Raw genomic sequence first — 11,440 nt, 5'->3', positions numbered from 1 at the left:
GAATGAATAATGACCTTCCGAAAATTTTGTTATAATTTGGTAATCCTGATTTTATGAAGCTATGACACAATCAGGGAGCGTGAACAACAAACTAATGAAAAGATTAGGATGTGACCTATCCAACGGTATTAAAACATTTGAAAACGGATAAATAGCGACTGAGATACATCATTTTGAAAAAAATGTCGACTCCATAAGAGGTAATTTTCATTGAACCTTACTGCCAACCACATCACCCCCAAAGCTCTTTGATAATTTACCCAGCAACCAAACGTTTGTTGCGAAGCAGTATTGAAGTGGTACATACAAATACCAGCAATGATCGAATACCACATTACCTGGTGGTTTCCCTAACACAGTCGCCGAATATTGATATCGGGCCCGTAATCCTACGTGAAATCTACGGTCATGTCTTAAATACATCCTTCTACCATTTTTCCTTGATTTATTTTCCTTCGATCTTGTTTTTCGTACTTAGTACCAATGCTACCGACGCCAGGGAGGCAGCTCCTACATCTGTACCCTACCTATCAACCCATCAACTTATAGACCGGGGACCAATGGCTTTACATCCCATCCGAAAGCAGGCGTGATCAAAGATTCCATTCCTTAAAAAATCCCAGCTGCGCCGACTGGTTTTGAACCCATACCCTTTGGGGTGAGTTCCCTAATCATAAAATTGTCCTGATTTCTCAGATTGTTACGTACCATCCCTTAAGGTAAATCGCTGTAACATCCTTATTCTCGGAACCACTTCGAAACTTTAAGTGCATAAATATAAGCTTCTACTACACGTACAACATTCAAATTGTTACTCAACGTTTGCTGCACTACTGCATACATGAAGTAGCAATTTCAGATGAAATTGAGCACTGATTTCCGAGATTTGGGTAGTTGAAAATGCGAAGTGGAAGTGCGATTATTTGTGGACTCTACAAGGAATCACCTAAATATTTTGCCACAGAAGCTTTCCTGAAGTTTTTGAAAGTTCTCTGAACGCTTTGTATATTCCGTAAAGTTCTTGGAACATCACTGACGTATTCGAAATTAATCTAACGAGTTCAGAACTTTCCTAATTTTTTCTGGAGTTCCCTAAATTTCTCAGCACTTCTATAAATTTCTTGTAATTTTCCTGAAATTAATGGAACTGTTCTGAAGTTCTCTGATATGTAATGCATGTCCGGGAAGTAATCGGAATAATATAAAAACTGATTTTGGATTTTAAAATAATATTAAGCGTTTTTATTTACTCTTCAGATTCAAGATTTATAAATATACATACATGTTTTTTTTCCTTGATTTGTTTTCCGTCGATCTTGTTTTCCGTGCTGAGCACCAATGCTACCGACGTCAGGGAGGCAGCTCCTACACCTAAACCCTACCTATCGACTCATCAACTCATGAATCGGGGACCAACGGCTTTACTTCCCTTCCGAAGGAAGGCGTGATCAGAGATGTTATGCCTCAGAACATCCCGGCGGCGCCGACTGGAATTGAACCCAGACCTGCTGGGGTGAGAGGTAATCACGCTTATCCATACATGTAAATATATCAACTTTAGCACTCAACTCCCGTTTTAGATATTTTGATGGGAATAGAGTATACGTAGTCCATGAGGTGATGTCCATGAGTTACAGCTACATCAGCTGCAATTTTCTTCCAGATCCGTTTAAATATAGACATATTTTTGGCTGGAATGCGCCTCTTAGAGTACTCCTGCTTGCAAATCGACAAAAATCGACAAAAATTGTTCGGATTTTTGTTTTTTTTTTTTTTTTTAAATCTTTATTTTAGAGATTTTTAGCCTGAGGCTAGTTCATCTCTTGTTCGGATTTTTGGATTTTGGGATAAATTCAATATTTTCTTGTTCAAGGAACTCCAGCACTATCTTCGCGTAGTTTGCCGATGCCAGGTCTGACCAAAATAAAACATTGTTGGTGGAATGATGCTTACGAATGAAATGAATCAATCGCTTCTTCAGACATTCGGGAAGATAAATATCTGCATTTATAGTACCGGTTGTAATATATGGCTCCGAAATATTCTTCAATTGATCCATGGCCTGTCATACAAGGTATTTCTTTAAAAAAAATAGTTTTAGAACTGTGATAAAATTTATGTCCTGACAATTCTTGTGGATCAACTGGAAAATACGTCTAATCGTCAATTATTAGAATTTTTTGGCGTGATTTGTCGAGAACGAATCGAGCTGCTGATTTGGCACGAGCAGCTTTGTCCTTAACATACTTTGGCACGACCTTTTTTGTTCTCGCATTGATGTGCAATTTGTGTATTTTAATATCACTGAGCGTTGACTTTGGAATTTGCATTTTCCAAGCTAGCTGGCGGACCGAAACATCGCGTTACTTCTTAAATGTTTCTTTTACGGCACTCACGACATTACGCGTTGATCCGGACACTGGATGGCCTGAGAGTTTAAGGAAATTAGCTGTACCAGTTTCGGAATACCGTAGATAGTGCTGGCTGGAACACCTTCCGCTTTGAAGTGACGGTATGTGGTGGTCTTGCAACCCTTAGCAATATTTTTGAAAAACTGGACAATGCGTTTCGCACGCGCATTTTTTTATTCGGTGAAATTAGTTCCAAGTGGTTTTTTTTTCATCATCAGGGGTGTAGAAATAATTTTGCGCTTCTTGAGCGACTAATGAAAATTAGATTTCTAAAATTCTTCAATGCCTTTGGAAATGTATATGGCTAGGCGCAACATATTTTACATCTAATGAGCGCAGAACTTTTTTTTTTGTTACATTTGTAGGTAACATTGTTTTCAAACGGTTTTTTTTATCACTATAGGCGGAGCAATATTTTTTCACCTTGCAGAGCGCAAAAGTTTATTCTTAAATTTGTAATAGGGTAGGGAACTACTTCGGTCTAATCGGCTATTTTAAGCCCATCGAGCAGATAAAGGGTGGAACGGTCAAAAATTGGTCAATCATGATTAGGTGCAGACTGATTATGTTATTGTATAAATGATCAAACTTTATTTCTTTTTAAAGTGCGATGACTACAAAATACATGAAAAATATTTGATTAGGCTTTCGATTTTCCAAATGCAAACTTTTTTTAAAGATAAAAAAAGGTTAGAGGTAAATAATTTTAATAAATAGAGGACAAACATTAAATTTCGTGAAAAAAAAAATCCGCTCGAAAAATAGAGGGAAAGGGCAGGTTGTGCTTATTAGGCCAAAAATGAGATCCAAGCCCTTTATTAATTCCATATTGAAGGGCACAAACCTGTTTTACGTTAAATATGGTTGATGATTTGAGCGCATAGTACTGTCCAAAACTTGCCTTATGCATTTTGGTGTACAACTTTTATAAGAAAAACGCATGTAGATTGATGTTTCTGGGCCCAATTAGTATTGACTGATAAAAAAAAACAAATCACTTTTCGAAGCTGGTTACCAATGGAGTAACCATGAGTACCACCATGACAGGCCTAGACATTTATTCACTGAATTTCAATATTTTAATCGAAGAGGGTCGCAATCAACGAAAGGTTGAAAATGCTGCTATACGAATTTCAAACCTTTGGATTCGCCTCCAAATTCTTATCGTTAATCAAAGATTCCAATCTGGCGTCAGTTTTGGCAGCTCAACCAGCAATAATCCACACGCGCTGCACACATTGGCTCGGACAAAGGACGCCATTATAAACCATAATGAGTCTTTTACCAAGAAAACTAGTAAAACCCAATTAGAAAACAGGGTAGAAACAGTCAGTTTAACGATTTCTGTGCGTCTAATTGAAATCGAAAAGACGCCAAGCAGCGAACAACCTCGACGCATTAGCACATTGTGTCCGTTTTGTTTCGCTAAGCTTTATGTTAAATCATAAAAAATCATCAACCTTCTTATATAGCGCCGCCCGTCCGGCTGACGACGACCATTGCTTTCTGAAATGATTTATTGGACAGTCCGAAGACCGATAACGAGTCTCCGGTCGGCAGCATTTCCATCAACATTTTCCGGACCCTATCAAGCTCGCCGAGCTAGGCGCTTTAAACTTTGCACATCAGGGTTCATAAAAGCAATCTAAACCTTTAAAATGAAATTAAATTTCAAGATTCTGTCAAGCGTTATTCTCCGGCTCTTCAGGCTTGCTTGTTATGAAAATATAATCATCACACTAAATAGAGAAATAACGCTTCATACCCTCTGTCTGCGCCCAGAAGATGAGATAAATGTTCAAATATGAAATCTATCTATGAGCGGAGGCTTTGCATGGAAGGAGATGCAGAAAATTCGATCCGCAGTAGGCGGAGTCTGTTCAGTTTCCATGACGCCTTGCTGTTATGTACAACATTTTCTCACACGAACACGAGAGAGAAATTGAGCATAACAAAAGCTCCAGAAAAGAACGATGAGAGTGCGAGAGAACGATTAATAACCCCTCTCGATGCAGTAAACAAAGCATAATAAACAAAAAAATAGGAATTCGTACAAAACATACAAAAAATAATCACGGTTGTCCAAAGACAGCTGATCTTTCGGTTCGTCACAGTGGGGTATCGTCTGCAAGATCATTTGAAGAAGAAAAAAAAAAAGCTTGAGTGAGGACCTGCACGTTTGTCCACACAGTGTTCACAACAGATCGATAAAAGTGGCAGAGCGTGCAAGAGCAATCTTCCAATCCAATCCATCCAGTCCTGTACGAATAACGGTCGCGATTGGACGTGTCGGTTTTTCTCACGCCGAAAAGCTTCGCCGTTGATTGTCGCGTGCGTGCTCGACGGTCAGCTCTCGCAATCTATCGATTTCGGTCTACTTTATCGATCCGGGCGGCTTGTTGGTGGTAACGACGACGGCGGCGGTCGGTGGCTTTAGCTCGAGCACTCAAATCGTATTCAGAGCTCTGCAGTTTGTTGCGATGACTTTGAGATCGATCGATATGATGGGAAAATTGTGAATGGTGAGCACTAGAAGTGGGAAAATTGATCTGTGATTGAAAATGGAAACGCGGCAAACGAGTTGGTGTGCGACATGATTGAAGTTAATGAAAGGGGAATTTTAATCATTGGAAAAGGAAGATGACGCTGGCTGGGTGACAGATAGAGTGGTCACTGTGAAGAATGTGTAGTAATCAAACAATTACATACTTAGCAGCTCGTTGAACGTGGGAATAGTTGGCTGTGCGGATTGGTGGCAGAGCTGTACGGAAAAGGAATTATTAATGGAAGTTCACCCATGGGACAGCGGTAGAGCAGTAGAAAATGAAGGTAGGTCGAATATGCCGACGGTGTATTTATTTTTTAAACCCTTAGGATGAATTTGGAATCAAGAAGCAGTGTAGTATTTTGACCAAAATATAAAATTTGTTTGATTCTTTTACAAATCCAACGGTACATATGGAAAGAGAGAGTAATTTAGAAGTCATATTTAGTAAATGCGCTCCGCTTTAATCTTCAAATCCGTTCGGAAAAGATAGGTAAAGCGCGGTTTGTGTTAAGCAGGACGGAAGTTGGATCAAAATTCCTAATACGTAGGAATAATAAAAAAGTAAAAAAGTAAACTTAATATCTTATATATTTAGGATTAACAACACCCAACCGGGGAATGTAAGGTTCTCCAAAAGTTTTGTATAACAGATGTCAAGAATTTTTAATGAATGAAACAGATTCTGTAACATGGTCTTCAGAAAAAAAATTCAAATAATTGTGTTAAATCATTCTTGGCTTATTTTATGAACTTCCATTCTCGGCAAAGCATAAAACCTAAAAACTATCTCATGAAGATTCATGAACAAAAAAATTCTGGATGATACATAAAAAGCATCTTTGGATATACCATTTATTGTGCGTGTTGAGACAGTGTTCGACAGAGATGCCAGAAAATTTTGGTTTTATGAGGGTTCTGTAGACCATGATTCAGACTTGTATAATGCTTCAAAACCTAGATAAAACTTGCAATGTTACTTGGGATGTCTGAATTATTAACGACATTTTAGCATGCATACATACTTCACAAAGAGTACAGCAGGGCTGGTAGCGAATCACTTTTTTCAAGCCAGTTACTAAAAAGTCTCTTTTTTAAGGCCAAGTCACTAAAGTCACTATTTCTTGTAATCAGTCACTATTTTCAACTTTTTTAGCGTGAATTTATTTCAAGATGGATCATTTAGGCGTTTAATCGTCTTTCTCTATCTACAGGGTGACTATTCATTTTTCTAAATAAAATTATCTGACTTTTCCAGGTTTTTCCAGTATTTTAACGGATAAATTCCAGTTTTATAATAAAGCTAAATTTTTAAATGCGTTAAAAATATTCTTTTTTTGTAGATCAAAAGCAACAGCAATTTACCCAAACGTTTTTAAGACATGTCAATCAGTTTTAAAGAAACAGCTTTACAATCAAATCCATTGCCATGTCCATGTGTCAAGCGAACTTGAAAAACATAGAAAACATAGGGGTATTGTGCAATTTTTTAAGAAAAGTTAGATCTAGAGATTTTTTTGGGGAACTTCAGACCTTAAGAGCAGTTTCCGTAGCTTTATTCCAGACTTTTGGAGCAGTTTGAATATCTATAATCGTAAATTTAGAAAAATTCTGGACAGTTCCATGATATGCTGAAAAAAATCGAGAACCCTTAAGATGTTCCGAGCATTTCAGGGAAGAACAGAGTCCTTCAGAGAATTTATGAAAACTTCAGAAATATTTCAGAAACTTCACAGAAGTTCAGAGAATTTCAGGGAAATTTAAAGGTTTTTACGGGAATTCCATTTATTTCCGAGCAGCAGAACCGAGATCTTCAATAGAATTGAAAGTTTTAGGGAAGCTTCGAGAACATCAATACAGATTATAGAATCAAAGGGCAGTTCAAACAATTTCAAGGAAATGGTTAAAACCTTAAAGAAGTTGCGAGAAACTCAGGGAATTATGAATATATATCAAACAAATTGCCGGATTATTAAACAAATTAAGAGAACTTCAGGTAACCACTGATAAGTTCAGGAAAAATTAGGAACCGTTTATAATGGTTATAATACTCAACGGAAATTGTCGAAACTTCAAGGCAAATAATTGAATTTCAGTAAAGTTGCGGGTTCTTAAAAAAATATTGAAAATTCAGGGCAGTCTAGAGAACTTTAAGGAAATTTAATAATCGTTTAGGCAGTTTAAATACCACCAGTAAGTTTTAAATAATGTTCGATAACTTAAGGGAAGTGAACTTCAAAAAAATCTTGAGAACTTCAATGAAAATCATATAACTATATTAATTATTTCGTTCTAATTCCATGAAAATTGCGGTAGCACAAAAGTTACAGAAATTTAGAAAAACTTCGAAAACTTCACAGAAGAACTGTGGGCTTCACAAACATTTCGAGAACTTTATAGAAATCTATGGAGCTTAAGGAGAGATCCGTGAACTTCAGGATTTTTTATGAACATTGGGGAGGCCAGTTCCTTTAGTTTCAGAAAATTAGTGGGAAGTTAAAGCAGTTCCCAGATTTTCAGATAACTTCAGAGACGTTAGAAAGTTAATTGAGGTCTTCGCTTACGTTTAGAAGCTCACTGAAGCTTAAACATTTTTAGGGTGGTTCAATTAAATTCAGCGCAATACAACAAGATTCATGAGAACTGCTAAAACTTTAGAGAAGTTTTGAGAATTACAGAAAAGAACAAAGAACCTCAGAGCAATTCCGTTAACATTAGAGAAGTCACATAAATTTTAAAGAAGTTTAGAGAACTTCAGCGAATTGTTAAACATTTAGAGGAGATCCATGATCATTGAAAAAATTTACGAAACTTTAGGAAGTCCTAAAAAGTTCAGGGAAGTTTAAGAATATGATGAGTAGTATTGTGAGTCTCAGGCTGGTTTCTCAAACTACAAAAGAACTTCAAGACAGTTTCATTAACTTCAGGAAAAAATTGGGAACTTTCAAGTAGTTCTGGAAACCTCAAAATAGTCCATTCGATATTCTACGGAGATTTCCATTGAACTATTCCTCAAAATTTTGGTGAAGCTATCCTCCGAATTCGATTTTCTTTTAGTTTTCCTTGGAGTTCACCACAATAAGAAACCCTTTCGAAAGATTCTCCGAATATTCATTGAATTCTTTACAGATTTCTTTTTCAATCTCACTCCTTCCTTTGGAATTCTACTCACATTGAAAGTCTCCTAAGAATTAATTGGCATTTCTCCTCACAAATTACTTCTATTTCTTCTCATAATTTGTTTGGCAAACTCTCCTGAATTCCTTTTCCGAATTCCTGTGAAGATGTCCTGGAGTTATTCTTAGATTTAATTGTAATCCTCCTTTAGTATTTTCAAAAAAAAAATCCAAGGACTTATGCTCCGGATTCGTTTTCTCCCACAAACTTTATGAAATTATGCTCAGAATGCCCTTTGTATTTTCCTCTGAAGCTCCTCAGAAATTCCTAAAAGTTTCCATTAAAATTTGCTCTTAGGTCACTTTTTAGTCACTATTTTTACAACTATAAGTCACTATTTGGTCACTTATTTCATCAAAATGGTCACTAAAATCACTATTTTAACAGCAGTGATTGCTACCAGCCCTGGTACAGATATTATACAAGCATTGGGAAAAAGTTACAGTTGTATCCAGGAATTGATATCCATCAACATCCGTAGATATACACCCAACTAGGAAATTTAAGATTCTATTACAGATTTGCATGAAAATTATGCAGATTGTGCAATGTGTTCGCCGGAAGGTTTTTAATAATTTTTGTAGGTTGTAGGTTGTTTCTCCAAAGGCATTGCATCTAGAAAACCATCTAGTGCAGGTTTAAAAAAAAAATGCACTGTGGAAAAACTTGCTTATACGCTGCAGTCCATTGCAAGAACTGCCACATTTGTTGTATGAATCATATGCAGAGGATGAAATAAACCCAATCTTACATTGGATGTAAGAGATTTTTTTAAATTATAGCATTTATTTTAGCCGGCATTTCGGGATAACTCGGGTGCCGTGAGTTTTGTGATATCACGGGTTTACTCGAATTTGCATTTCAGATTTTGGGACTCTAGCTTGAAATTGGCACAGATAATTTGGATTCAACGTGTTTTTTTTATCAAAGGCAAGTGTCACTCGAGCCATAACAGCAATTTATAAAATAACGCACATTTTGGATGGCTCGAGTGAAACTTGCCTTTGATAAAAAAAACACGCCTACTTACGATTCATATTTCTAAAAAAAAACCATCTATCAATAAAACAGGCATCGGTTGTCATTGAAAAGCAATGCAGTTCTGTCAATCTAATTGAAACTTTTATTAGCTCTGTTGTCTTGTGAATTTTAGCTAAAACGGTCTCTTTTATGATTTTTATCACTCAATCTACGGAATCTACACGAAAACTATCTTTGAACGATATTTCTAGAACAGTATAACATTATGCCGTAGACTACACATTTTTATATCATATGGGTGAAAAGTTCGTAGAACAAATTTTAAAGTATTTTTTATATTTTCTTCATTTTTTAAGATATCTTCGAGCATGTCAAGTCAAACTTCAATAAAATCACTTTGAATAGTCAGCGTTTGGTCATAAAGTTGGTAGATAACACATTAATCTTTGCGATGAAAGTTGTTACAGCAGTTTTCGTTGTTTCAGTCTCGAGATACAAATATTATAAGCCGGAAATTACTGTTAAAACATAAAATAGCTTGCAACACCTCTAAATCATCACCGATTTTGCTGAAAATTTGCACAGAAGTTCAAATTAACATGACGAACAGTAATCACGGTTCACCAGGTGCGTCCCGAACATTTCTGTTAAAATGAACAGGTCTAATATACTTTTTTTTCTATAGTGCAAACTTAAATGACTATCCAATAGTTTCTACGTGTCTTTTCACATGCGACATACCAAGAAACGTCAAAAGCCGTTACAAGCAACTCCAATAAAATATACATGATAAGATATATATTTTAGTGAGCAATATTCATCGCCAAAACAGGTATATTTTACTGGATTTTCTTATAGTGAAAATGTATGTGACTTTCGAATAGTTTCTAGATGTTTGTTTAACCAATGAAATATCAATAGTTCTTCACTATAAAATATATCGGACAATATTTATATACACCTTACCCATCGCTAACCACGTTAAACGCAAAGGAATGTCATGTACTAAGTATGTGAAATTACAATAGAAATCATTCCATATCGTAGTCGCAGTTTTGGACTGATAATCCAATGGAATCTATTAATCATCACATAGAATGAATAAACCGTCTTATATTGTTGCGTTATAAGATGGATCCAATAAACCGTACATGCCGATTTGTTTCAGTGTAGGAAGCTGCACCGTCGGGTAAACCTATTGTTTTACATCTGGTCGTGGTTTGTTTGCTTGCTCATATACTGTCTGCGACTCAAACGCAGCAAACTCAAAGAGTGTACTTGTGGATTTGAAGAAAAACTGTGTGAAATTTGAAGTTCCCTCATTCATTAATGTATGGGTTAGGTAAAGGAGTGTGCGTTTGACTAGTACTGTCGCATTAATGAACCTTCGCTCTATTTCAACTTCTATTCAATTTTCACACTGCCGTACTCTAGCCGAACTATCAACCTATCCTTTTCAGATTTTTCTCTAGTTAATAAATTATCAAACTAAAGCTTCATGTTGGTATTAGTATAGCATTTCCAACGAACTCTGAAAATCGTAAACTTCACGTATGAACTAAAAAAAAACACTAAATGTAGATTCATCAGTTTCCATTAGCTACTTGTACTTTGGAATTCTTTCTGATCACCCTGCAGCCTTAAAAAAATATATGAGGGAATTCATTTGTATTTTCAAACTGTTGAAGATCTTCAGAACTTGATCAACCAGAAGTCTTAAAAAAATATCCATAGAACTTTACTAATATCTTCATCTATCTGGAGACATCTGAAAGAATATCCTGTAACCTCTGCAACGTTCCCTCAACATCTATAAAACTCCATTAAGTTTTACAAAAGTTCCTCAACTTCTACGAAGTTACCTGAATTAATTCCGAATTCTATATATTTTTTTTCATCTCTCTCAATTCTACGATTTCTTCTGGAAAGACCCGCATCATCTAAAATATTCTTGAACATCTGGAAAGCTCTTTTAAGATTAACGAAGTTCCCAAGGTCCGAGAAGTTCATTGAGCTTTTTGGAGTAAGGGCTCTGACAAACTGCAACGAAAGTCCCTAAGCTGAAGCGAGGATCGCTGAAGATTTTCGAAGTTTGCTGGACTATTTTTAAACCTTCTACAAAATTCCCTGCACTTATATGAAGTTTTATGCAGCTTCTCAAATTGCTACGAAATTCCCAAAACTTCTACAAAGTTTGCTGCACTTCTACGTTTCTCAAAGTTCAACGTGTGGAATTTATTGAACTTGTGCGTAATTCTTGGAACTATTCCTAGCTGACGAGGCTTCAAAAAATTATCCTGAAAATACATGAACATCCCCGAAAAAT

The 11,440-nt window shown here is 36.1% G+C and overlaps 1 protein-coding gene across 1 annotated transcript in view; it reads left to right on the top strand.

The window, feature by feature from the left end:
* Positions 1–5,173: 5,173 nt before the first annotated feature.
* LOC135705750 (LIM/homeobox protein Awh-like) overlaps positions 5,174–11,440 on the top strand; it is a 99,896-nt gene continuing 93,629 nt past the window's right edge. Inside the window, exon 1 of the mRNA XM_065227635.1 lies at positions 5,174–5,240. Coding sequence (XP_065083707.1) covers positions 5,235–5,240 — 6 coding nt within the window. The 5' untranslated portion in view covers positions 5,174–5,234. The remainder of the gene's footprint in view (positions 5,241–11,440) is intronic.

This window comes from Ochlerotatus camptorhynchus, unplaced genomic scaffold, assembly GCF_037179485.1.
Source record: "Ochlerotatus camptorhynchus isolate MF236.1 unplaced genomic scaffold, CSIRO-AGI_Acam_v1.1 ptg000002l, whole genome shotgun sequence".
In the NCBI taxonomy this organism is placed as follows: Eukaryota; Metazoa; Arthropoda; class Insecta; order Diptera; family Culicidae; genus Ochlerotatus; species Ochlerotatus camptorhynchus.
Note: the sequence above shows the minus strand (reverse complement) of the source record. Positions and strands in the feature narration are given on the sequence as shown.